Raw genomic sequence first — 27,871 nt, 5'->3', positions numbered from 1 at the left:
TGTAACACTGCTTATTACTTTAATTCCGATCTTCTGATTTAGAAAAATGTTCATTTTAAACCATTGCACAGTACTCCAAGGGAAGACTTTTGCAATCAACAATGATCAAAAATGTATTTTTACAATCTTATTGTTGTGCTATGTTTAAACAGAAACCATTAAAACCATCCAATTCCTAATTCTCTCCAAAGGGCAGAGATTTTTAAAGCCATCCAGAAAAGGAAAAATTGACATGTTTTGTGAATAATGTGCTTGTGATTTCTCAATATCCCATGATGGAATTTATGATGCAAAATGGCATTTACTGTAGCTATTACCAAATCTGGGGCATATGCAAAGGATCAAAATAGTTTAAAATCCTCCCAATGCTGGTGAATTCTTGGAAAAAAATTACAGCTACTTTTTCAGGAATTCTTTTTTTTCCCCTCTCTTTTGCATCAGAATTTGCCATTTGCAATTATATTGAAATTGTTAAGTGATGCGATTTGGAAGTGTGAAAATAAGCAGCCTTCTCCACCGTGTTGGAAAGGAAAGCAAAGGAGTCATCCAAGACAAGAATTGATGCACAGTCCTGGAGATTAAAATGACTTTTTACTGAGATGACAGATCTGGCAGCCCTGACAATACCTTCCTGATTGCCTTTGCAGGTTTTCAAGATTGAGGCAGGACACATTTTCCAGATGTGTCCATGGTAAACCAAAAAAAGAGCAGATGCTGATAATATTGCAAAGGCATCTGAAAAGTATTTCTTTATTCTGACTGCACGTTGCCAGTTTAGTCTCACTTATTATGTATTTATATGGATTTCTTGACTAGAGTTTAGGGAATTGCAGCCCCCAGAGTATCTTTTGGTTTGAAGAAGACACACTGTGGTGCAGTTTATCTGTGGAAACGGAGGTGGCTCTTCAGTCTCTGTCTGGAAGCACAGAGTCTAGTTCAGTGGGGACACTGAAAGTCCATTGTTACGATAACTGTGGGATGTCACTCTGTGACACTATTCAGTTTTTGGTGATGCCAGTCTTCAAAGGTGTTGGAGTCTTCATAGCAGAGATTTCATCAGTGGATTCTGTCAGCAGCTGCAGCTTCTAGTTCCCTTGGCTGGATGTCACAGTGTTGGAGGGTTTCTATTATAGGGTCTTTCTAGTGTTTGTGTAGTCAACTTTGAAGACTTTTCCCAGATGCCATTACACTGTATAGCAAATATTATATGTTGGCAACTATGCTATCATTTTAGTCCTATGGAAAATTTCATTAATGATGTGGACCCTTTCTAGGCTGGATTCAGAGTGGAATAATGGTATGGAAATGACATTGATCATGTTTGTGGAAGACCATTAGACCATAGTCCTCCTGGATTTCATGATGGCTTCAGGATTAGGGAGGGGAGATGCTGTTTGTGGTCTTTCTCCTCCTTCATCTGTAGGGGTTTCTAGGTGGTGTTGGTGGAACTTGGTGGGCGACCTCAGAGCTTCCTCACCATTCTTTTTTGACATCTATGTGAAACTTCTGCATGAGGTCATTCAGTGGCATGGGACGTGATATTTCACTATGCCAATGATTCTAGTTATACATCTTCACTGTTTTGTGCTGTCCTAGAGTGTGGAGGCTATAATGGTCTGGATGGGGAGAAACCAGCTTTGGTGAAACTTTCACCAGATGGAGTGGCTTTGAATTTTTGGCTCTCCAGGGTCCAGTGATGGGTAAACTTTAACCATCAATGGGGTAGCAGCTCCCCAGGGAGAACTACTGTACAGTTTGGGAGTCTTCCTGAACCCACTTTTCCTGCTTGATGGGTTCTTTGCACAAATACAGCTTGCATGCCAACTGCTCCCATTCCTGGATGGAAAGATCTTGCTCCCATTCCTTCATGTCTTGGTCACTTTCTAGTTGGACTCTTGCAATGCACTGTCTTGAAGATCATCAGGAAATTGTAGTTACTTCCAAATACAGCAACATGCAGGCATCTCTCATTTTGCCCATACCACTGCTTTGTGAGCTGCACTAGCTTCCAGTTGCTCTACAGATGCAATTCAATGTGCTGTTATTATCCTTAAACCCGCACATAGCACAGGGCCAAGTAATCTGCCCATCCCACTTTGTTGGGTAGAGTGGGACAATCCAATTCCCTTCCCTCAGTTGTTGCATCCAGTGGGTCAAGGAAGTATAGCATAGCAATTTAAACTCATAAACCACTTCACAGTGCTTTACAGCCCTCTCTAAGCAGTTTACAGAGTCAGCATATTGCCCCTAACAATCTGGGTCCTGATTTTACCCACCTCAGAAGGATGGAAGGGTGAGTCAACCTTGAGCCTGGTGAGATTCAAATTGCCAAATTGCAGTCAGCCAGCAGTCAGCAGAAGTAGCCTGCAGTACCACATTCTAACCACTGTGCCACCACTGTGGCTCTTATTGTAACAACCTTTGCCATTATAGAATACCCTTTGCTTCGTACTGGGAACGAACGCACCACAGAATGAGGTGAGGCGGCTAAATTGGTTGCTCAGACTTTATTGAATTCGTGTGCTAACAGCGAATGAACCACTCAGCTATGAGAACTGGAAAAGTCCATCTTCTTAGCTTTCTGGAAAGCCACGAAGAGCTGACCTTTTGCCTTTTAGTAGATGGTTATCTTGCATGCTTAATATTTGATGATACTTATAAATTGTTTCATTAGCATAAGTGGTTAAAGAAGAAGCTATGAATGTTTATCTCTTGCCAGCTATTCTCTGGAGTTTGAAATACCTTCCTAAAGGTGAAGCCACACCTTTCCCTTGTCAAGCATCTGTCACTGAACCTACTTTTCTTGAGGCAACGTAATGGAGTGGGAAAGTTTTTCTAAAACAAGGCAAAACATCACTCATTGAGAAGAAGTCGCTTAATCTTCCCCATAATTCTTTTACAAATGGTATTGTTTCTTCCTTCTGGGTCCCCACACCCCCCCCCCCCCACAATTTTTGAATATGTAATCTTGCTTGAGACAGACTATAATCACAGACAGCAGCAGTATTTAGCATCCCTCTTTTACCTACTGAATAAGCATGGCAAGACAGCAACAGCGATTCTTATAATAAGAATTACCCTGTAGTAAGATGAGCAGCCAATAAATTTCAGAATAAATTAAAAATAATGATCTTATAAGGCTATTCTATTTCAATATTGTGTATTTTGTGATATTTGATTCTTGATATGCAATAATGTTTAGAGTAGGCTGCATTTGATACAGTGCGCAGTGGTAGTTCATGATCCCTATGATTCAGGTCTATCATATCTGAAGCATCTGAATGTTAAAGTGGAAGTAGTGTGAAATCTGAATAAAGTCCTTACTTTTATATTCAAATTATAAAATGTGAATGGCAATTGGCAAAACATGAATTTGAACTGGAATTAGGTATTTTTAAAGTGATGTATTTTCTTTGTATCAGATTTATGGAAAGAGAAAAGAGTTTTGACCTAATCTTACTATGCTTTCATATACACAAGTTGTAAGCTGCATGAATAGTATTAAATATATATGCATGAAAGAGACATGAGGTTCTATGTTTACTGTATGTCTTGAAACCTTTGACAAAGGATGCAGTTCAATAATTAGTTTATGAATACAAAATAACAAATGCTCATGCTAACAACACATTTTTAACAACACATTTTTAAAAGTATAAATATCCAACATTTAATTTAATTTATCATGTCTTGTTTTATTTTAGCCAAAAAAAATTTGGTCTTTTCAGTCGAGCAATCTTATGAAGGAACACAGAAGACAAGCAAAAATTTAGATTCCTTCCGCTTTCACTGCATAAAAAGCTTTGGGCCAGTACTAAAAGTTAAAATTCAGGTAATGGTCTCAGTTATCGTGTAATTGTAATTCAGCAAAGGAAAATAAGTATGAATGTATTCCTTTTCCATGGACACCCAATTATCCATCAGGTTATCGTGTAGCAACAAATAAAAAAACCATTGTTCTGCTGATGCATCAATGAATCTTGAAGGTTTGGCTTTGGCAAATGGGCCGTTTTAGACTGTGTGGGCTGTTTTCCCCTCCCACCTAATCTTGTTATTGTTGCCTTCTTCACTCTTCATTCTTGTAATTCGCTATTTTCTCATTTTTACTTTTTAAAAATTGATTTGTTACATTTTAAATTTTTAAAAATATTTTATACTTTTAATTTTTAAATTTTTTTAAATATTTAAATAAACAACACAATTTTAAATGATTTGTAAATTGTAGCCAAAATACAATGAGATAGTCTGCTTCCATCTAGTTATTGAATACGTACATTTCTTTAGCCAAGACTTTTCTGCTGAGCCAGCCAGAATTACTGTAAATTTAATGAAGGTTCAGAATAGTTAAAGGAAAATATAAGGAAAGAGACCAAATAATTCTTGAGGTCCAAGAACTGAGGGTTCAGCTAGTTTTTTGATGCCTGGAATTTGCCTGAATGAAAAGTTCATTCAATGACTGAAAAGTCAGCTAATCATCATTATCATCATCAAGCAATAAGTAATATACTAAATCTTTTTCATTTGGGTCACCTTTTTTTTCTTCCCAGAACATTTTACCTAACAAGGACAGTGAATCTGATTATTCGTTAATTCTGCCTTTGAAACTACTTCCAGTTGGCCATCAGGTCAAACTTGAACTATCAACGGGGAAGGCAAGTTTTGATTCTAAAAATGAATGATCACCTTTCCTGATTACTGTTGCTGTTTTTTAAAGTATACTTGAGTGATACAAATAAATTATCATTTAAACTTTCTGTGAAAGTTCTGTTAAAAACTATGTTTTTCTAAAAAAAAAAAAAAAAAGAGGAAAATGCTGCTTCTCCCTCCCTCTTAAATTTAATGTAATTGACTGCTGGTCAGAAATCATACATAAACTACTTCATAAACTACATAATGTAGTTCATACATAATGCTATATGTAATCATACTTATTAATATTCTGACATAATATTCACAAATAATATTTTGTAGTTCATACTTATATTACATACATTATGTAATTCATAGATAAGTTACACAATCACTGCTTTCAACGAATTAATAGAAATCTCTTATTTTGAAGTAGGGAGCAACATAATAGAAGCTCTATTCTGGGTTCACAACATGAATTACTGAAATTTCAAGAATTTCCGAGCTGTTAATTGACTCAAGAATAGATGATGGAACATCATTATTACTTATTTTGCATTGTTTATCAGAAAGATAAGACAAAGACTCTCCCCCACCACCCTTTTTTTTCTTCTCTCTTTCTCTTTTTCATACTCTGGGGAAAATGACAAATGAGTTTCCCACAAATATGCAAACTGAATCTTTCCAGTGATCATTTATTTATAAATATTACATGTGTTTTGCACTTTTTCATATATGGAAAAACTGAAGTCTAATATAGCATTGAGAAAACTCAAATCTAATATAGCATTTTCTGTGTTTCTTTATTGATGGATTAATTGATTATAAGTACTCCTATGCACTCCTTGGTTAAACAAATCTTAAGAGTTTATTTGTTTTTGTTTTTCACATGCCCAACTTATTTGTGTCTCTACCCCTTTTTAGTCCAGTTTCACTGTCTTCACTAATGCATATTTTTGGGTTTTTAGGGTGATACCTTGGAGCTGTATCTCCAGGTAATTGACGGGTAAGGTATTTCCTTTCTAATTTTTTTTGGCATAATTAATACACCAAGTGAATGCAAAGGAAAGACAGAAAAAATGACATGCACTATTTGTGCATCATTTGAAGCTTGCATGCAACTCCCCAGTATCTCGTTTGTAGTTCTCCAAAAATTCAGTAGCAAAACCACCATATTTTACTGCTTTGATTTCAGCCTCCTTTGGTGGTCTGAAAAGTGGGAATGGGAACAGTTTCCCTCAATATCTCACCCTTGCCTTTAAATTTTTCACAAAGTGTTTCCCCAAAGTCTAAAATAATTTTCCCAAACCTGAAAAGGAAAAGAAAAAAATTCAGCCACAGCTCTTCTTATAATTAATAAGCTGAGATGTAGTCTCTGACCATTCAAATATTCTCCACTTTAATAGTCCTTGAATGAGAACTTATTTTTCTATTTGTAGCCTAATCTATTCTAGCTTCAGATATAACTTCAGATCTACATAAGAAGTTAGTTGACTCCCCATTAATTAAATGGTGGCATTGCTGGGCATGCTCCAGTGCTCTAAGACTTCCTCCTAAGGTGCTTCCTTCGCATAAAACAGGTCCATTGAAGCAGGTGGAAATGAAGGCTTAGTGCAGTGAAGAGCATCCAGCAATCCTGAACTGATTGGCATGGGGATAATTTTGATTCCCATAACAAATCTGAAACCATGCCTGTAAATTGTGAATTGATATTCAGCTAACTGCATTATTGTTGAAATGAACTGACATCTAATCTGTGCTTAGCAGTGATATGGCTGTTTCTGTATCCCAGGTCACAGAATCTTGACGTGCGCTTGGGTTATGAACTTTGCCCTGATGAGCAGGATTTTCTGCGCAAGAGGAAAAAAGTGGTTGCAGATGCTCTGTATAAGCTTTTTAATCTAGGAGAGGAGTTACAAGAGGATGAGGTATGTGGACTTCTTGTAATTATTTGCGTGTTAAATAATTAATTACCATCTAGTTATTGACAAGCATAATTGTGCCCACACAACACATTAGATTGAAAATGTAAGTTCAGGAGCCGCAACATGTATGATTCTAACAGAGAATGAGCTATGCTATATTGTCTGGACACAAAATGGAAGCCATATTGGATTTCTAGAAATCAACCTTGTTACTTAAATTCATTGAAAATTACAAAATTCAGTTTCTGGATATCCATTTTGGACGTGAACCATATGCTAAGCTTCTGTTTGTATAAAACTTGAACCTACATATAAGCTGACATAGAAGTAAATCCTATAAAGAGAGCCAATTTGGTATAATGGTTAAGGCATCATATTAGAAACTCAGAAAGTATATTTTCTAGGCCTGTGTTAGACACAAAGCCAGCTGGATGACTTTGGGCCAGTCTCTCTCTCTCTCTCTGTCTCAGCCTTAGGAAAGAGGCAATTGCAAACCACTTCTGAAAAACCTTGTCAAGAAAATTGCAGAGACTTGTCCAGCTGTTTACTTAGAAGCCAAAACTTTATAAATCTTTTAAACACATACCTAAAGCTCCAGCTCCCCTTATTACTTAGCCAAGATCAAAATTAGCAAAAACACCTAATGTCATAAATATATAACGATCTTGTCCATTTATTCTATGTTTCCCTCATGCCTCTCTTTAACAATTAAATATTATAAAAAAGAAATTAATGAAACTTTATCTCAAAAATAATTTCCCCTTATATAGATGTCAAAAACTCATCTACACATTATCCAATCTATATAACCATTCAACATCATCAAAAATAAGAACTCATTATTTAGCCAGTCAAATAAACCAATTATATATTTTTCTCTTCTTACTACCATTCTTAAATCCCATAAATAAAATTCTGACTTCTGTTTTTTTAGTATATTTTCTTCTTGTATTGAAATTTTTATCACGGTCAGGTTCTTGAAAATTTCTTGCAATTTCCATGAAGTAGCTCTAATAAATCTCAATTTGAAAGGGTAATCCACAATGTCTTTTTCAATGTTCGAATAAACATCTAATTGTATTTGTAATCAGTTGTTTCCAGAAGGATTTGTTAATCTTCAATTGTAACTTGTAGTTCCAGTAAAAAGTTCACTTAACATTCCATAAATCAAATATTTCTTTTAGTCATCTTGTGCTTTGGTAATAGACTTTAAGGTTTTCTTTTACAACTGATATATAAAGAAGACAGCTTTCCTATACAAAGGTTTTTTCTATTCATAAAAGTTACTTTTTCTATTTTAAATTTAAAAAAGGATATTTTATTTTATTTTAATCTCTTTAGTTTAGTTTTTGTGAGGCAAGCAAAAATCAATCAAGTTCTCAGCCATTTCTTAATATTATAGACCCAGAAATAATGACAATCATCAAATAGAAACACTCATATCTAAACAAAATCTCTAACTGAAAAATGAATTATAATCCAAAAATAGCATTAGAATGAGGAATGTCAGTTTTACTGTCTATAAATTTAGGCTGTGAGACAGCTGTGGACTCACCTGAACTTACCTATCTGTTGCTCAACTCACTAGCCAATCGGGAAAAAAACTCCGTTTCCACAACTTATTCTTGATGAGTGACATTGTAAGTTTTCTCTTTAAATCTAGACAAAGAAAAAACACACCCCCACCCAAAAAAAATCTGGAGGCGAAAAAATCTGTGTCATTGTTTGCCTTTGGAAACGGTTAAGCTGCTATTTTCCCCTCTGGAAATTGGAACTGTCAATTTGGTCTATTAAAAGATCATTTGGAGTTGGAATGTTATCTTCCAGAGTCCAAGATTGTTCTATGGCCAAAGTCACCATTTATATTATTGATGAAGTGATTACTTATATTTCTAACAGGTCCCTGTGATTGCTCTTTTGGCAACTGGAGGTGGTCTCAGAGCTATGATATCCTTGTATGCTCATCTCTCAGCCTTCCAGAAACTGAACCTTTTGGATTGCATTACATATATCACTAGTGCTTCTGGATCAACATGGTAAAAACTAAGAGAAATGTGTTACATTTAATTAGAATTCCAATTATACAGGGCCCAATGTTGAGAAAATTATGTCCTGCAAATGAACACGATTAGAAAAATACATCATTTGGCCTGCTTTTCCATGATGAGTACTTGTGGGACTTTACTCCTTCATTAGAGTAGGACTATGAAACTACTGTGCAGAAAGAGTAGAAGGGATTCCTGGATGGGGTAGAAATGTCCCACACCCCAATTCTGTGTGTAAAATGATTTAACAATATTGTTGGAGGCTGGATTAAAAGTTGAGAATCAAGGTGAATAATCATATCTTTTAGCCAGAAAAAAAAGGTGAACTTCAAATCATTATAAGTATTATTAGAATTGAATTGTCCATGTGCAGTATATGTCAGCATATAATAAAGGACAAGAGTAAATTCTTCTATTTCAAAATATGTGTCCAAAGAGTTAATTAAAACCGTCAGGATTGAATTCTTTGGACAATTCCACTTGAAAACTAGATAGTGACATCAGAATTAGAACTTTTATAAGAACAGCATATTCTGAACCAGTTTCTAAAATGCTACAAATATACTTTGAATATATAATAGTGGAGAAATTTCCATTTTATGAAATATTTTTCTCACTACTGCAGGACACTTACACATTTGAATCGTCATATGGACTGGTCACATCAAACTTTTGAAGACCACATCCATAATATAAAAAGACAGTTGCTGAAGAACAGAAACGACATTATTTCTAATGAAAGGTTGGAGCAGTATCACAAGGAGCTATCCAAGAGGATTGAAGCTGGTCATCTTGCATCTTTTACAGCACTCTGGGCCCTTGTTCAGGAAGCTTTTTTCTACGATGGAGTATGTTAAGTATTTGTTATGCAGCAAAGATGTGATCCCTAGTTTCTGCTATTGAAGCAGCAATGTAACATCATGTAACATCATCTGTGCCAGGCGTGGGCTGCTGTGAGTTCACAGGGGTTCAGGAGAGCCCCTAGCTAAGAATCTGTCAGTTTGGAGAACCCCCAACTCCAGGGGTGGGATTCAAATTTCTTAACAACCGGTTTTGTGGGTGTGGCCTAATTTGTGGGTGTGGTGGTGGTCATGTGACTGGGTGGGCATGGCATGTATATAAATATGGTAAATATTTATTTAAACATTGATTTTTTTTTTATAAAAAAGAACAATTTTTACCCAAAAGCAGGCAAAGCAGGCAGGCAGATTGAGTTGCTCACAGAATCGCGGATTCATTTAGAGATCTATCTATCTGCAGTCGGCTACCTGAGTCTGCATTGAAAAGCTTCAGTCCTAAGGAAGGTTTGGTTCTGCTTTTAGATTAGCTAGAAAGCAAGAAATCCAAGGATTTCTGTGCTTGTGTGTGCAGCGTTCGAAAATCCTCTTGCTTCATGCTTTTTCAATCTCAGTTGTACTACACAAAGCAGCTGAGGAGGGAAAAGCAGGGAATAGCCAGGAGCCCGGGTAGGTAGGTGGGCAAAACACCGAACTGGTTCGGTGTCAGCTGCTCTTCACAGCTACAGCTTCTGTAGAACCGGGCCAAACCGGTAGCATCCCACCCCTGCCCACATCCCTCTCCTGGCTGGCCCTGCCCACCCCTCCCCTCCCAGGAGTCCCCACATGACCTGTTTTGGATGCAGATAAGTGCCGGGTGTGTGCAGAGGCTCGGGAAGGATGAAAAACAGGCCTCCCAGAAGTTTGGGAAGGCTGGAAATGGGTCTGTTTCTGGCTTCCAGAGAGCCTCCGGAGCCCGAGGAGGCTGTCTGTGCCCTCCCAGAGGCTTGAAGAAAATCTCTGGAGCCCGGGGAGGGCAAAAACGTCCCCCCCCCACACCATGGTGCAGGAGGCTGACTAGGCCACACCCACCATGGCTATGTCCACCCTGTAACTTGGCAGAGAACCTATTCCTTAAATTTTTGAAGCTCACCCCTGATCTGTGCTGGTGAGTGTGGGTTGCCTCACACTTCCGAATGCTGATGATGTTATCTAGTTGGGTAATGAAACATCTGCAAAAAAAAAGCAAACAAGCTCAGAGAATACCAAGGATTTCCCAGTTGAACCCTTAGCTACATGTATTCTCTTCTATTGAATGATGCATATATTAAAATATTTATTATGTTTCCCTTTGTTTGAAGATAAATCCCACTAAGCTCTCTGACCAGCAACAGGCTTTGAATCAGGGGCAGAACCCGTTTCCTATTTACACAGCCATAAATGTGAAAGAAGAAAATATCAAAACTTTTGACTTTAGAGGTGAGTACTCACATATCAGTCTCTCCACTGTGGAAATGTGGGCTTTGGTTGCCTGCTATAGGCATTGGAAGAGAGGAGAAAAAGGGAAGGGCATGAAATATTGACCTTGAATTTAATAGAACAAGTACTTCCTATTTATCATGAATCTCCCAGAGTACTTTTATATGGATTACATAGGGAAGGTTGCATTATACTTATTTGCAATCAACTTCACCAAGGCAGGAAGATCATACAGAAAATCAAAGAGAAAAATGTAATACTTAAGCTAATTGTAATATTCAAGTTATTGATAGGTTAGATATGCTTCAGAATTTCACAATTTGTACTGATAAGAGTTGCAGCCCAAAACATCCAGGAGGGCACCAGTTTCCTGTCCTGATCTAAATGATCTTTGCTTGAATTGTTATTTAGGTTAATGAAAACCTTTCTCCTCTACATCAATATTTGTTTGAAAGGATCGGTTTCTGTTTTGACATTATCTTTTATCAGCCAGGGATTACAGGTAGTTCTAGTAATTTTCTTCTAGAAAGTTATGCATTAGATGTGTACAACTATTTAAATGGCTATACATTATTTCCTTAAACAGCTTTTCATTGTTCTCTATGTGATAAACATAGTGATGCAAGTTGTTCATTGAATACAAAATTCCATTTTTTGTCATGCTTTGCACTTAGATTTGTGGAAGATACCACAAAATTGATCAAGGTAATTGGAACAAGATGGTTGTTTGTCTAATGATATTTTTTCCAGAAGAAATCTCCCTGGAGGTCTGTCTGACTGTCTGACTTTCTCTTTCCTCCTTCCTTCTTTCTTTCCCTTCCTTCCTTTCTCTCTCTATCTCTCTTTTCCTTCTTTCCTTCTTCCCTCCCTCTCTTTCCCTCCTTCCTTCCCTTCCCTTCTGATTTCATCTTTGGATCAATAGCCAACCAAGTTCTTTCTTTCTTTCTTTCTTTCTTTCTTTCTTTCTTTCTTTCTTTCTTTCTTTCTTTCTTTCTTTCTTTCTTTCTTTCTTTCTTTCTTTTCCTTCCTTCCTTCCTTCCTTCCTTCCTTCCTTCCTTCCTTCCTTCCTTCCTTCCTTCCTTCCTTCCTGTTTCATCTAGAAAATACAGAGAAGAGGAACCAGGATGATTAGGGGACTGGAGACTAAAACATACGAAGAATGGTTACAGGAACTGGGCTTGGCTAGTCTAGTAAAGAGAAGGACCAGGGGAGACATGATAGTGGTCTTCCAATATTTGAGGGACTGCCACAGGAAGGAAGCGGTCAAGCTATTTTCTAAAGCGCCTGTGGGCCAGACAAGGAATAATGGATGGAGACTGAACAAGGAGAGATTTAACCTGGAAATAAGGAGAAACTTTCTGACAGTGAGAAAAATCAACCAATGGAACAGCTTTTGCCCTCGGAAGTTGTGGGAGTGCCATCACTTGAGACTTTCAAGAAGAGATTGGACTGCCATCTGTCAGAAACGGTGTAGGGTCTCCTGCTTGGGCAGGGGGTTGGACTAGATGACCTACAAGTTCCCTTCCAACTCTGATTATCTGTTAATCTTTTGTGTACCTTTTGTTGCAGAATGGGTGGAGTTCAATCCTTATGAAGTGGGTTTACTAAAATACGGTGCACAGATTCGCTCAGAGGATTTTGATAGTGAATTCTTCATGGGAAAAATGGTGAAGAAGAACCCAGAGTCCAGGATTTGCTATATGGAAGGTGATCTGTTTAATTATAAGCTAAAGGAAAATATAGCAGAGCTTATCAGGGAAACCTTGGAAAGATCCTGTCTTCCTAGGCAGTCTTAGACTTCTAGCCTTTTTACTCCAAAGCGATCAGAGCTCCATTTTGGCAGTTAAAATATTCCGGGGAATTAATCGTTTTCTCATGCTGTTTATAATAGCAAAAATCACACACACACACACACACACACACACACACACACTTCCTATCATCACGTTATACAACAGATCCCACTTGATAAAAAGCATCCATGAAAGAAACCTAAATGAAAGAGACATCAGCAAGTATTGTGGGCCCAATTGGCAAAATAAAGCTTACATCTATATTGGTTTGAATCATGTTTAAGACAACAGGCCTTCAACCTGCGGTAGATAAACAATGGCTAAAATTTATATGTATATATGTATGTATATATATATATATATATATATATATATATATGTATGTTTGTGTGTGTGTGTGTGTGTGTGTGTGTGTTTGTGTGTTTATCACACATACGCACACACAATAGATGTAAGATTATAAATTTTTGAAGCCCACCCCGACTCATACTGAGTTTTTGTAATCAAGGTACCTTTCGCAATTTGTGTTTTTATATTTTGTTTAATCTCAGCATTGAACATTGACATGTAGGGCATTACATAGAAAACACAACAATTGCAACTTAATTGAAACAGGGATTGCTCTAAATGCTTTTATTTTAAACTAAAGGTAGAAATTTCATGAAAGTTTCTTCCTGCTCCCTTTGTCATCAATAAATTGCTTTCATGAGTTGCATCACAGCGTTGGAAGAAACTTAGCTTGTCTTGGCCAACTCCTTATTCAGTGCAGGGTTCCACTACTATAAATAAATAAATGATAAAGTGTATAAAATTTTAGTTTGGAACACTGGAATACATATAGGGACATCCTTCCATGAGAGCCTGTCTGATGTAGTGCTTAATGTATTGGATTAGGATTAGGACCGGAGGCATCCAGGTTCTAGTCTATTCTCAGCTGTAGGAGGTTGTTGTGTGACTTAGAGCCCTCATTCTCTCCCAGACCACTCTATTTTACAGAGTTATGGTGGAGCCTTGCACTGTTATTGTAAACACATACCAGATGAAAATACTGAGCATTGCAACATTCCCAAACGGAATGTCCTTCAGATCTGTTGGATCACAAGTTCCTTTATTTACAACCAGGAAATTACCAATTACTAGAAAGTACTAAGTGGAGGAAGGTTAGGAGAGTCAGCCATTAGATCAAAGTCAATTTCTAAAACAGGAATTCAGAAATGCATCCTGTGCTAATTTGCATTAGGATTTTAATTCTACTGCTTTCAGCAGCCAGGATTTGGACTATTCTTTTTTTATGCCTGAGGCCCTTTCTGGCAACCATTTCACCACTTGAGGGTCCAGAGAGCATTGTGTGAAATAGCAATTAGAGATGAGGGAATCTTCAACTGATAAGTCCTCTCATATGGCCTTCAGGTTGTGTTCTTGTTTCCCTCACAAACATGGTAGTAGGACTTCAAGAAACAGACTGCTTGAAAGCAAGGCCAAAAGGGGACAATTATATGGAGAGAGAGGTAGACATAGAAAGAAAGATAGGTGGGCATGTATGGATATTTGCATAAGTAATCTGCTGCAGCTTTGCATTTTTCTCAATGAAGAAACAGCAACTTTGAGGCATGTGTATATTTAATCACATTGCAAATACCAAAGGATGGAGCTTGTCTTGCAATAGCACGATGCTCTGAATCTGACTGAAGGTATGAATGGAATAGGTGGGTGAAAAATAGAGAAACTGTGCTCACTTCACATACCCTGAACCTCAAACCAGCCAATAATAATTTAGCTCAATACATTGTGTAAATCTAAGATGATTGGATAAACATCGAACAAAAACGGTGGTAGCTTTGGTTTAGATATTACTGGCTTTTGACTCCTCTTAGGATTTCCTTTAGTTTCTCTAGCTGTGTTGTAATTCCTTTTTCTATTTTATTTTTGCCATAATGGCTGGGTTTTTATAGCATAATATATTAAATTAAAATGAGATGTGGGTGATTTGTATTCAGCCTGATAGGGGACCAAGCCATTGAATCTGCCATCATTTTAAAGCATAATATGCTTTATTTGTTTCGCTATTCAATACCTGTGTTTTGTTAATGTGTTAACAGTGGATATGACACTATCACCAGAATCTCTTATCAGCCATAATAATTTTGTTAATACTCTGATGTTAAATTGTGTCTAGAGTATTTAATTTGCTGGCAGTAATAAATATTTATCACAATTTCTCAGTCTAATGAGCCTATATCCTTTGATACAGTTGAGATGGACTATAATTTGAGTTAATGCAATGTCTTCAATGTGGTTGGTCTTGTAGGTATCTGGACTAACATTTTCAGTCCAAATCTCCTGGATTGTTTGTATTGGACCACATCAACAGAAGAATTCTGGAAACGATGGGTGAAAGACATGTCAGCAAAGCGTAAGAATTCCAATACTATTTTAGTCTTTGCTTTGCCAGAGTTTTTGTAAATTTGTTTGCAAAGTAAAATAAAAGAGAGATACCCTGTATCCTCTTCTTTTTTTGAACACCTACTGAATCAGATAGGAACTAATTGTGGGAAGATTGCAGCTATTATAACCTATAATTCAAAAACTATAGTTAGTTAAGAAAATAGCAACTCTGATTTATGAATATTTTGATGTTTAAGGAAGATGACATTTCTAGGTTATGTATTGGATATAGATCATTGTAACCTTGCAATAGGTGCATATAATAATAATGGTGATGAAAAAGAAATATGAATATATAAAACCTTGCAATTCTGTCATATATTTCTTAAAATTCTCCTCAGTAGATATGTGATATTTCTCTGGGCCTGCTCATAAGGAGCAGTGTAACTGTCACCTCTTAGCCCAAAATTACAGTAACAAATAAAGACATATTTGGAAAAAATTGCATTTATGTGGCTATTCTTTAGGGCTTGACAATGGAAGAATGATGGTATTGTGCTTGTAGAGTTATAATAATGGGCTGTTTGTTTAGTATTTTGTTATGCACAACTTTGATTTATAGTCTACTTTTCCTGCTCATATGTGGGTGATACATATGAAAAATTCCATCTGGAATCAGTGCCAGAGAAAAAACTAATTAGCAGGCTGAGCCTGTGAAAGGAGGGGAGCTCATTTTAATCTTCTGTGACTCAGATCTGTGTCTGTGTTTGCAGGACATATTCCTTTCCAATGCACTATTTTCAATGGAATGTGCTACATTAAAAACTGCTTCACTAATCCGGAAATGTTATATTTTGAAAAAAGTATCTCTATATTTTGTTTCAGATGAGAATTATTCTTCAAGTGGTTATTCTGCCACAGTCTACAAGCCCCCAAGCTATCCCTGTGGAAAACTTTGTGAAATCTTCAATGACATTTTAACTGATCGTCCTTTAAGAGGGGAAAATTATAACTTCCTACAAGGCTTTAATTTTCATAAAGATTATCTGCTTCAGAAAGAATTCATGACATGGAGTGGTAAATGAGAATGATAATTTCTTAAAACTCTCTAAATCAGGGGTAGTCAACCTTTTTATACCTACTGCCCACTTTTGTATCTTTGTTAGTCGTAAAATTTTCTCTAACCGCCCACCGGTTCCACAGTAATGGCTATTTATAATGTAGGGGACAAAACCCCTACTGCCCACCATGAAAACTGGAATGCCCACTAGTGGGTGGTAGGGACCAGGTTGACTACCACTGCTCTAAATGCTCAGAATTGAATCAGTCAGTTGCATAACTGTGGAGGTACAAAGGAGATAGTTATATAGTCCTATGACATCTATTCCTTAAAAGGAGATCTTTGATCTAGAGCTTAGAAATTACAGAAAGATGACTAGCAAGAACCTAGACTAGATGAGAGTATATTTTCATGTATTATAAAAGAGGTATAATAAGAAGTGTACTTTGGGGATAGGTGACTTGCAATTATACTTCCTGACTTCGCTGGGGACAGAAATTGCACCTTAGGGAAGACATATGATCTGTAGGATTCTTGGATACCTTTCTCTTATATAGAAACTTTCTCTAGAGGAAAAGAAGTATCACAAATAGTTTTTACTCCTGGGAATATTTTTTGAAACACACTAAGCTTATTTCATTTTTTTAAGGAAATGATCATGTAGAAAAGTGGTGGCTAACCTTTTTCTGCTCCTGTGCTGATAATTGCGCTCGTGCTCGCTTCCACATGCTGATGTGCCAGCACCCAGAAGGTGCTGCATGTGCATGTGACCCCCCTCATGCACTGCGCACCTGCGCATGTGACTCCCCCCTCATGCGCCATGCATCTTTGTGCATGTGCATGCGGCTCCCTCCTTGCATGCTGCATGTCTGCACATACGCACACATTTTCCCCTCACACACAGCATGTCTGCGCATGTGTGCATGATCCCCTCACACACAGCATCCCTGCATATGATATATGTCTCCTGCACATACACCCTCCACTCCCTGTGCATGAGTGCCAGATACCCAACAATCAGTGCAGTGGGGCTCTTCTGGGTGACCTCTCTCCTGCTGGGAGAAATGGCTCTGTGTGCCACTTCTGGCACACATGGTATAGGTTCGCCAACACAAACGTAGAAGGTTGAATTTGGCCTTCATTTAGTTCTGGAATGGTTTTCCATTTTTCCATTCCCAATCACCAATGACCCACAAAACAATTCTGTTCATTACACATTTGGAACTAATTGGAGTTATTCATTTTCAGAACAGTCTATTTTCAGAGATTTCTTCATTAAGCTTCTCCTTTATCCACACCATATATATCAGTAATTCTGAACATTTCAATCACATATCTTATCATTGTTTCCTTTTTAAGATAATGTGAGGCAGCACAGTTTTTGTTGGTGAAAGACTGTCTGTAGTTATCTTTCTCTCATGTTGGTTGGGAAAATAATGCTTACCAATTGTCTTTCAGATACTGAATTTGACACTTCTTCTAACAAGTTGACACCAAACACAAAGTCCCTCTGTTTAATAGATGTTGGATTTTTTATGAACAACAGTGGTATATCACTTCTCAAGCCAGAAAGGAATGTGGATATAATTATTTTTCTGGATTATGAGATGAGTGGAATCTTAAAAGTGAGAGAAATATTGTCATGATTATTTTCCTTTTGAATGCTTGTGTGCTTACATGATAGAAAGGTACTTTAGAGTTTTTAGATCCATAATTATAGGTCAGTTATACCAAAGAAGTCAGAGAGAGAGAGAGAGAGAAAGAGAGAGAGAAATTCCATAGTATTATATCTCATAGGAGCTCTATTCTGAATGTGGAAAGTATGTAGTTACTCTGGAGGAGAAGGAAAGATAATAGTGTGAAAAAGCCTTCTCTAGTGCTGCTTTCCTGAAGCAATATAAAATCTATTTTTTGTGAAAGAAAGAAAGAAAAAATAGGTTGGAGAACCAATTGGGAGTTATTCAGATTCACTGATTGTGTTCAAACTTCAGCTGAATTGGAAATTTCATTTAGAATTTCCTTTCCTCCTTTTCCTTACTTCAAGTATTTCTTGAAGTATTTCTAATTGACTTGAAAAACGATTGTACATGTACAACTCGTACAAAGGTAGTTGAGAAAACAGAATTGCATATTCAAGGTACTGTATGTTTTAGCACTGAACCTTCTACACTGCTTACCAGAGACAATTACAGATTATTCAGTAGAGGAGTTTCTGATTTACATATGGGAAGCAAAATGAATATATTTGGGAAGATTTTTCTTTTTTGGTCTCTTCTTCAGCAACTGGAGATGACAGCTGAATACTGTGAAATCCAAGGCATTCCCTTTCCAAAGGTTCATGTGAGTGAGAAAGACCGAAAGAATATGAAGGAGTGCTATGTTTTCTCAGATGAAGATAACCCCAAAGCACCAATAGTGCTTTGTTTTCCTCTGATCTGTAGCACCTTCAAAGAATACTCAGCACCAGGTAAATTCAGCTGATTTAAGCATTTGCAGTTTCTTCAGTAATTTCTTTAATTCACATGTTGACTGAAATCCCTTCTGCAGTGGTATTTCCCAAGGTATAAAGAAAACTACATTTTGCAAATTGTGCAAATACACACATTTTCAAATTGTGATGGTTAATTATATGCATACACAGACATTGTTCTTTTTTCTGAATATTAATCAAGTAAACATAGCAAATTTAAGATATGTGGAATTCAGTTCCCAGAATTCCCGAGCCAACATGTTCATACATCTTATAAGTCCGCACATCTTAAAATACATTGAGCTAAAGGAAGACACTATTTAATTATTCTATTTAGCTTAGGTAGTTCTAGGTTTTAAATCTGTAACTGAAATATAGTCAGCAACCAGACTGTTATTGGCCCTGTAGAGATAATAAATGGGGATATTGACTAAATAAGCACCATAACACAAAATTTGCAAATTATTAGGATGCAAATTTGTAAGGGTAAAATTTGTGTCATTTATTTTGATTTTAATGCGGTTTTGATTCATTTGTGGATGCCTATGTCTAGACATCCTAATACTTCTTTTCCAATATTTATTAAGCAGTGAGGTCATCAAGAACAAATAATGGAGCTGAGCTATGGTGGGGGAAAAAATCTTTAGTTTTATTGTTTTTCTGCTGTAGTCTCTGTCCCTGCCTTAGGACAATAGGCTGCACGTAGAGAATAGCGGTAGTATAATAAATCCCTGCGAGTGAATTCATCAGGGATGAAGTCATGGGTGGAATCTATTATATGATTGTTGCAGAACACTGAAGTGCTTCGGAATTTAGTGCAACTGGAAGGTTCCCTAAGCATAAATGGGCACCATTTAAGGTGTTAGAAGATTGCCTTTGATATTATGGAGGTCATCCAGGGATGCCTAGAAAGGGTAGGGCTGAAATTTTGGAGACTGCTTTTTATTGGGTTATGGATGGGGGACTGGAGAACTTTCAAAAAGAAACCAATTCTATTCTCATCAAAATTTGACTCTTTTTCACTGAACTGAACTCTTTTTCACTGAGTCCAATGGGAATATTTTATTTATTTATTTATTTGGTTTGTCAATTGCTTACAAGATAATAGGTATAAGTAAAAACATGGTTATGAATACATGGATACATATAAGAAAAATAAAAGAAACAATAGGACAGGGATGGTAGGCACGTTGGTGCGCTTATGCACGCCCCCTACAGACCTCTTAGGAAAGGGGTGAGGTCAATAGTAGACAGTCTAAGGTTAAAGTTTTGGGGGTTTGGGGAAGAAACCACAGAGTCAGGTAGAGTATTCCAGTCATTGACCACTCTGTTGCTGAAGTTGTATTTCCTGCAATCAAGTTTGGTGCGATTAACCTTGAGTTTGTATCTATTGTGTGCTCTTGTATTGTTATGGTTGAAGCTGAAGTATTCATTGACAGGTAGGACATTGCAATGTATGATTTTATATACTATACTTAGATTGGACCAAAGGCGGCGTAGTTCTAGCTTTTCTAGGACTAGAATTTCACGTCTGGTGGCATAAGGTATTCTGCAATTAGTAGAAGAGTGGAGAATTCTTCTTGTGAAATATTGCTGGACTTTTTCAACTGTGTTAATATCAGATGTGTAATGTGAGTTCCAGACTGATGAGCTGTATTCGAGTATTGGTTTAGCAAATGTTTTGTATGCTCTAGTTAGTGGTGTAATATTACCAGAGAAAAAGCTACATAAGATTAGGTTAACAACTCTTAATGCCTTTTTGGCTATGTAGTCACAGTGGGCTCTAGCACTTAGACAATTAGAGATGAGTACTCCAAGATCCTTGACAGAGTTTGGATCATCAACAAGGTTTTGACTATTCAGCTTGTATTTTATTTTCTGATTTTTTTTTGCCAATATGTAAGACAGAGCATTTATTTGTTGAGATTTGAAGTTGCCATTTGTTTGACCATTCTGATACATAGTCAAGGTCTTTTTGAAGGGTAGCAGTATTGTCTGTGGTGTTGAATAGCTTTACATCGTCAGCGAAAAGGACACAGTTGTTCTTAATATGATCACAGAGGTCATTTATGTAGAGTATGAAGAGAGTTGGTCCTAGAACACTGCCTTGGGGGACACCACTGTTGACAGGTACAGAATTTGATAGAACGCTCCCAATTTTGACCATTTGTTGTCTGTTTGACAGGAATGCTTCTATCCAGTTATGCAGATGTCCAGAGATACTGTAAGATTTTAGTTTTAGGAGTAGTTTGTCATGTACCACTGAATCAAAGGCTTTACAGAAGTCTATGTAGATTGCGTCTATTGCTTTACCCTGATCGAGTTGTGTAGTCCATATATTTTTTCAGTGAAAGAGTTGCAGATTGCAGGATAGTTTTTTTCTGAAACCAAAATGTTTATTAGAGAGTAGGTTGCTTTTCTCCAAGTGGAGGATAATGGATTGGTTAATAATTGATTCCATGACTTTACAGGTGACACAGCATAAAGAGATTGGTCTGTAATTTTCAACTAGGCTGGGGTCTCCCTTTTTGAAGATGGGGATGACCGTGGCTTGTGATCATAGTTTTGGCAAGGAGCTGGTCCTGAAAATTTTTCAAAGATTATGCTTAGAGGTTCGGCTATGACAGTGGATAGCATTTTTAAGAAGTAGGCAGATATTCCATCCGGTCCAATAGATAGAGATGGTTTTAGATTGCATAGTGCTTTTTCAACATTGTCTTCTGTAAAATCGATATGTATTAGATCATTGTATTTATCTGTGATAGGAAATACTGGGCATGATCCATTGCTGTTTACAAATACTGAGCCAAAGAATGTGTTAAAGAGGTTGGCTTTAATAGTGTTATCATTGCAGTCTTTACCATTAGGTCCTTTCAGGGGTGAGATGGACCTTGAGATATGTGGAAAGAATGTTGGACAAAGATTCCTCATTGCTCTCCAGTCTGTTAACTGGAGACAAGCAGATAGGGACTCTTCAGAGTAAGGCATTCCTACTATTGAGTTATATACTACGGCTGTGAAAGAGTATGAGACTATGTCATCTACACATCTAGGGCTTCCAATGACACCAAGCTTTATATTGCCTTAAAAGTCTGCCTTAAAAAACAAGGAAGTTACTTGGCTTATGGAGATGCTCTAAGTACAGGAAGTCCTTGACTTACAAGGACCATTCAAATTTACAGCAGCACTGAAAAATGTGACTTATGACTGTTTTTCATAGTTAAGACCTTTACAGCATCCCCATGATCATGTGATCAAAATTCAGATGCTTTGGCAACTGGCTCACAGTTGCAAAGGCTTTTAACCTATGCTGTGTCTCAAGGTCAGAAGGTCCTTTTGTGACCTTCTGACAAGCAAAGTCAGGGGCGGAACCAGATTCACTAAAGAACTGGGTTACTCACTTAACAAATCCAATGGTTCACTTAACAACTGTGGCAAGAAAAAGTCATAAAATGGGGTAAACTCACTTAACAAATGGTTCACTTAGCAACAGAAATTTTGGGCTCAATTGTGGTCGTAAGTCAAGGACTCAAGCCCTTGTATGATTTCTCAGTTTCAGGTCATGCAAGAAACAATTGGCACAGCTATAATAATACCCAGTTTACCTAATTGTAAGTTATACTCTAGAATAGCTTTTCAATTTGCTTTTTAAAAAAAGGATCTCCTATTTTATTGCCACCAAGATCTAGATTTAGAAAGCATTTCTTAACCCTGCAAACTATTTGTGGCTTTTAAAAACTAAAAACCTTTAAATATTCGAAAGGTTACTCATGGTAATTATCAGTGGAAGATATTTCTTTCACAAGCACTAATAGCTAAAAAAAAAAAAGAATTTCTTCTGTGCTTCAAAGTCTCTTAATTTCACCAGCAAGATGGTGTACATCAGTCAGGGCAAGGGTTGGGTTCAATATTTTATATTTTTATTTAATTGATTTATTTGATTTGTCAATCTCTTACAAGATAATAGATGTAAGTATAAACGTGAGTAGGAATACAGGAAATAGGTATGAATAAATGGGAATAATAGGACAGGAACAGAGGCACAATAGTGCACTTATGCACGCCCCTTACAGACCTCTTAGGAATGGGGTGAGGTCAATAGTGGTTAGTTTGAGATTAAAGGAGTGGGGGTTAGAGGATGTAACAACAGAGTCAGGTAGTGCATTCCAGGCATTGACTACTCGGTTGCTGAAGTTGTACTTTCTGCAATCAAGTTTGAAGCGGTTTACATTGAGTTTGTATCTGTTGTGTGCTCTTGTATTGTTGTGGTTGAAGCTGAAGTAGTCATTGACTGGTAGGACATTGTAGCAGATAATTTTGTATATTCTGAGTTATGGCACATTTTAAAAAACGTTTACAGAAAAAACTGCTCCCTTTTCTTCTTGATTGGAAAAAGAGGGTTCCCAGAGAAACCTGCTTGATTGTTGGATTTTTACGTGGAGCTTTATTGACATATTGCAGTAATATTCCAGAACGGAAGTATTTTCTGCATAGTACATAATTTTAACTTCCACTGTTCAGCAAAATGGAGAATGTCTATCAATATGTCATTGCTATATCAGATCCAAAAAACGAGGGCACAAAATAGGTAAGTTGATATAAAACCAATTTATTTCACTTCCAAGTACTAAATGTTTTAAATCTTTACCTACAGTGCATTGTTTTGTTTCAAATAAGGTGCACTCACTCACTCACTTTTTTAATCTTTCAGGGGTCAAACGCACTCCTTCAGAAATGCAGGATGGTAACGTCAATCTAAAAAAAGACATCTCACCGTACCAAACCCTTGAAATAACCTACACTGAAGAAAACCTTGACAAACTAATAAATTTATGCAGTTACAATATTCTTAATAGCAAAGACTTCATCTTCCAAGCCATTCAAAGTGCTATGCAGAAAAAGCGACAGGATGGGTCCAGGAATGATAGACAATGATCATTTGTCTCCTTAAAGAGAAGAAATCCAAATATGTAACTTGAAGCAATGTTAATTGGTTGTCATTATGCTGCAGTTTGTTGGATGCTTGGATAATTCTCACTCCTTCTTGATTTAGCAAGTGGATTTAAAATGAAATATACTGCTGTAGGCTTTCACAGCCGGTATTTGTTGGGCAGTGCTGGGCTTCAGGGTTTTGTGATCGTGGTCTATAGAACAGATGGGCTAATGTTAAACAGCAGCTCTGCCTTCAGAGGCAAAGTGGTCAGCTAAGCAGAAGCACAGGCCATTGATCAGGGACTGACAGGGATCCTATCTTTATTGTTAGGCATCCTGACTAATTGGCCTTTAGTAGGGATGTGGTGGTTCAGTGGCTAAGACGCTGAGCTTGTCAATCAGAAAGTTTGGCAGTTCGAATCCCTAGCACCGCATAACAGAGTGAGCTCCCTGTTACTTGGCCCAGCTTCTGCCAACCTAGCAGTTCAAAAGCATGTAAAAATGGAAGTACAAAAATAGGGACCACTTTGGTGGGAAGGTAACAGCATTCCATGCGCCTCTGGCATTTTGTCATGCCGGCCACATGACCATGGAGACATCTTTGGACAGCACTGGTTTTTCAGCTTTGTGATGAGCACTGCCCCTAGAGCCAGAAACGACTAGCATGTATGTTTGAAGGGAACCTTTACCTTTTAGGTTTCCAATTGGTGCAGGTTGGTGAGAACTAAGAGAGGGTGAGAGATCATGTTGCTTCTGAAGATGTCAGACACAAATGTTGGCAAAACATCAGGAAATCAGTTCTCTAGAATATGGTCACTTAATCTTGAAATAGCTTTTAAATTCTTTATTTATTTGAAATAACCATCTTGCATCGGGTAAACTCTAGTTTGTATCCCTGTATAATCAAGCTATAATTTGATTAGTTTTGTTCTCTTAGATATAGTACTTATAATTCTATTATTTCTTTTTATTTTCTTATAAAGGTGAGTTTAATAAAAGACATACATTCAAATATTACCTATTAGTGTTATCCAACATTTACTGTTAGAAGTGATTTTTAGGAGATGGTGTTGGCTGAAATTGATGACATACTGTTTTCTAATTGAACCACAATTATGTTTCTTTATAACATTGTAAGAGAACTTATTCTCTATCACTATATTGGACATGATAGGATGTGGTTGGATTTTAACACTTGCAGAAAAGCATGAACTGACTTTACTTTATTTAGTACCAGCTGCAAGTAGTCGCAGTAAAGCAATAATAAATATTTACTTTGTAAAAGGAGAGTTATTCTTTATTATGAGTGACACATTTCACAATGTAAAATGATAGCAGTTCAACATGAAAATTATTTTATTATTTAAATGGAAATCTACCTGGAAATAAGTTCAGTGAATTCCATATGATTTTCTTTTGAATTAAAACCCAGAAGTTTAAAAAATGAGAGGCAATTTAAAAATTAACTGTTGATATTATTTTGTGTGAAATTTGAAAACTACATGGTGTAACTCAACAGATATTGAATCAAATTCTGATTATATGCTTTCAAACATAGCTTTGTTTATTAATTTATTGAAACTGTCTGTGCTTTGAGACATTTATTTAATATATTTCTGTACCGTTTTCTACATAATTGCTTCTTGAAGAAGTTTATTCTTTTAATTACCTAATTACAATGCTGAAACTTCAACTGTTATCTTACAAGTGGAATAATGATAAATGAAGGACAATCTTTTTATCATGAAGATCTGATTAAAATTCAACTATGGAAGCTTAACTGTTGGTAGCTATTGCCGAACAGCTATTGGTTTGCTATTTTCTGTGATTTAATTTATTGAACCCTCTCCCATGACACATGTTATTAACCTTTTTTGAAAAAGATTTACTCATTTATCCATTGTAGAATGAAAAACATAAAAAAAATTGAGATTAATCTGAGAACATGGTACTATTCTTCAAAAATTCTCCTTACCAGAGACTTCTGTACCCTATTACTGTGGAAAAAAACCCTAAAAATGTATGTAATAGTATACAGTGTTACATACACAATTTCATAATAAAACAAATACATTAAACGTGTGTGTTACTGGATTTATTTAGAAATGAAGGAACATGTTTATTAATTTAAGGAATATTAAGGAAACTAATTTAAGGAATTTAAGGAACCTGAATAAAATCAGGTTTCTATACTATAATTTTTCTTTAGAAAGCAGTGTTAAAACTTTGAAAATATATATTAATTTATTTCTTGTGCTGGTGTGTCACTGACTTCAACTTTTTAAGTATTGCTTTTTTTAAATATAGACAAAATAAGAGGCAGAATTGGTTTTATTCAGGGGTGGGATTCAACTGGTGTTACTACCGGTTCGGTGATTATGTTTTGTGGTGATTACATCTGATGCACGTGCACCAGGCGCGCGCTATGTGCGTGTGTAATACAACTAAAGCTGTGCCGCCTGGACAGCTGATAAGCGCTGCACGTGGGTGCGCAGTGTTTGAAAAACCACTTCTTTACTGCTTTTTCAACCTCAGCTGTGCGGCGCAAAGCAGCTGAGGTTGAAAAAGTAGGAAATAAAGGTCAAGTAACAGCCCAGGCAGGCGGCTGGGCCAAACAGCAGCACACACAGAACTGGTTCTGTGTCTGCTGCTCTTCAGAGCTACTGGTTCTATAGAGCCTGGCACAACCGGTAGCCTCCCATCACTGGTTTTATTACTTGCTATAGATTTAATTAACTTTACCTAATCCTTTTTAAAACCAGTAACCAGGAGCTCCTCAATACTAGAAGCTGTCCTGGCAAGGTTATGACACTTCTCTAGCCCTCATATCTGCATACAAGAAGTATTTGCTGAGAGATATCTGCAGTGCATTTTTTTTTCATACAACTAAGGTTTTTCATTGAATGGAAATCCTACTTCTCACTTTTCCCTCTTCAAACTGCTATGGATGTTAAGGATATGGCTAATATTTGACCCCAGAAATTCTTGTGTTTATGGAAACCATTTCATGTCTTTAATGGGTAAAATAGGAAATCAGGATAGCTTTCTCTCCTCATGTTCATGCTTAATAATAATGATGATGACAGCATTGATATACTCATGGCTGTCTAAATATTAACAACAAATTTTCATGGCTTTCAAATGCCTGCAGTTATAAATTCCTGGTGTTACACAATTTAAGTGATAATTGCTTATAATTTTTGGCAAAAATATTGGAGGGATATAAATCCACATTTTTGTAGGACACCTATTTAATAGATGGTGTGCTGATTTCTCTTTCAGCCATACTTCTTAAATTGTAAAGGCAATAGGGTAAATGAATGGAGGAATCTAGCAACTCTGAGAAATTCAGAGTTGTATTGCTTCTATTTCTTCCTGAAAAGATATTTAAAGATCCCCTTCTGTTTCTTGGGACCTGTCTCTGTTGTAGATCTCTCTGTAGCACCAAGGTTGTCTATGTACTTTGTTGTGTTCACCATAGGCTCAATTCTGCTGCCTGGAAAAAAAAAAAGATTAGCATTGGATCAGAAAAATACTATATAAACAGAAGACAATAGAAACTGTATAAAAAAGAAAACAGATATTTTACAATGCCTGTATGGCATATCACATGATCACGGAATTGGTTATTACACTGGCAGCATCTCACCACCCTCTTATAACAGTTGGGCGAACCTTTTTGTTGTAGTGTGCCGAAAGTGTGCATGTGCCAGCACCCACATGTAATGTGCCCCCGCACATGTGCGTGCAACACCCCCCACCCCCTTACCTGCACTGTGCATGTGCGAACCTCCTAGCTGATTTTTGGCCCATTTGACACTGTTTTCGCCTTCCCGGAGGCTTAAGGGAAGCCTCTGGAGCCTCAGGAGGCTGAAAACAGGCCCATTTCAGCACTTCTGGTATTTCCAGAAGGCCCATTTTTCAGCCTCCCAAAACTTCAGAGGCTTCCCTCAAGCTTCTGAGAGGGCGAAAACGGCCTGAAACAGGCTGAAAATCATCTGAGAGGCGTGCACATGTGCAGTGCAGGTAAGTTTGGCTGGGGCTCGCGTGCCCGCACAATTGGCTCTGTGTGCCACTTGTGGCACACATGCCATAGGTTCACCATCACGGGCCTATAAGGTGACTCTGGGCAACATAAAAACCCTAGTTAGAAGATTTGTTTCTGATTTTGTACTGTTCTCTTAAAGTTACAAATCAAGAATGAAGTATTTGAATTAAATAGTGCTGTTGCCACGAAAATAAGGTGGTTATGGCCTAAAGAACCATTCTATTCTTCTATCATCATTTTGCTGTTATTTGAAAATGCAAAATTAAGATGATCATCAAACATTTAGCCAGCCATACAGCTGGTTTGACTTGCATTCACGTGATTGAACA

At 37.0% G+C, this 27,871-nt stretch overlaps 2 protein-coding genes across 2 annotated transcripts in view; one reads left to right on the top strand and one right to left on the bottom strand.

Annotated features, from left to right (window-relative positions):
* The window catches only part of LOC113438593 (cytosolic phospholipase A2 beta-like), a 38,567-nt gene extending 12,995 nt beyond the window's left edge, over nt 1-25,572 (top strand). The window contains exons 8-20 of the mRNA XM_087921781.1: nt 3,705-3,832; nt 4,548-4,652; nt 5,598-5,635; nt 6,422-6,557; nt 8,454-8,590; nt 9,225-9,447; nt 10,737-10,854; nt 12,424-12,561; nt 14,956-15,060; nt 15,918-16,109; nt 17,551-17,717; nt 18,373-18,559; nt 23,274-25,572. Coding sequence (XP_087777907.1) covers nt 3,705-3,832; nt 4,548-4,652; nt 5,598-5,635; nt 6,422-6,557; nt 8,454-8,590; nt 9,225-9,447; nt 10,737-10,854; nt 12,424-12,561; nt 14,956-15,060; nt 15,918-16,109; nt 17,551-17,717; nt 18,373-18,559; nt 23,274-23,497 — 1,898 coding nt within the window. The 3' untranslated portion in view covers nt 23,498-25,572. The remainder of the gene's footprint in view (nt 1-3,704; nt 3,833-4,547; nt 4,653-5,597; nt 5,636-6,421; nt 6,558-8,453; nt 8,591-9,224; nt 9,448-10,736; nt 10,855-12,423; nt 12,562-14,955; nt 15,061-15,917; nt 16,110-17,550; nt 17,718-18,372; nt 18,560-23,273) is intronic.
* Nucleotides 25,554-27,871, bottom strand: part of SPTBN5 (spectrin beta, non-erythrocytic 5) — a 98,640-nt gene continuing 96,322 nt past the window's right edge. Inside the window, exon 69 of the mRNA XM_087931059.1 lies at nt 25,554-26,990. Coding sequence (XP_087787185.1) covers nt 26,860-26,990 — 131 coding nt within the window. The 3' untranslated portion in view covers nt 25,554-26,859. The remainder of the gene's footprint in view (nt 26,991-27,871) is intronic.

The sequence above is a fragment of the Pseudonaja textilis genome, chromosome 1 (genome assembly GCF_049901715.1).
Source record: "Pseudonaja textilis isolate UNSWEBS1 chromosome 1, rPseTex1.2, whole genome shotgun sequence".
NCBI classification, from domain to species: Eukaryota; Metazoa; Chordata; class Lepidosauria; order Squamata; family Elapidae; genus Pseudonaja; species Pseudonaja textilis.
The sequence above is the reverse complement of the archived record's forward strand: the minus strand, read 5'-3'. Positions and strand labels throughout refer to the sequence as shown.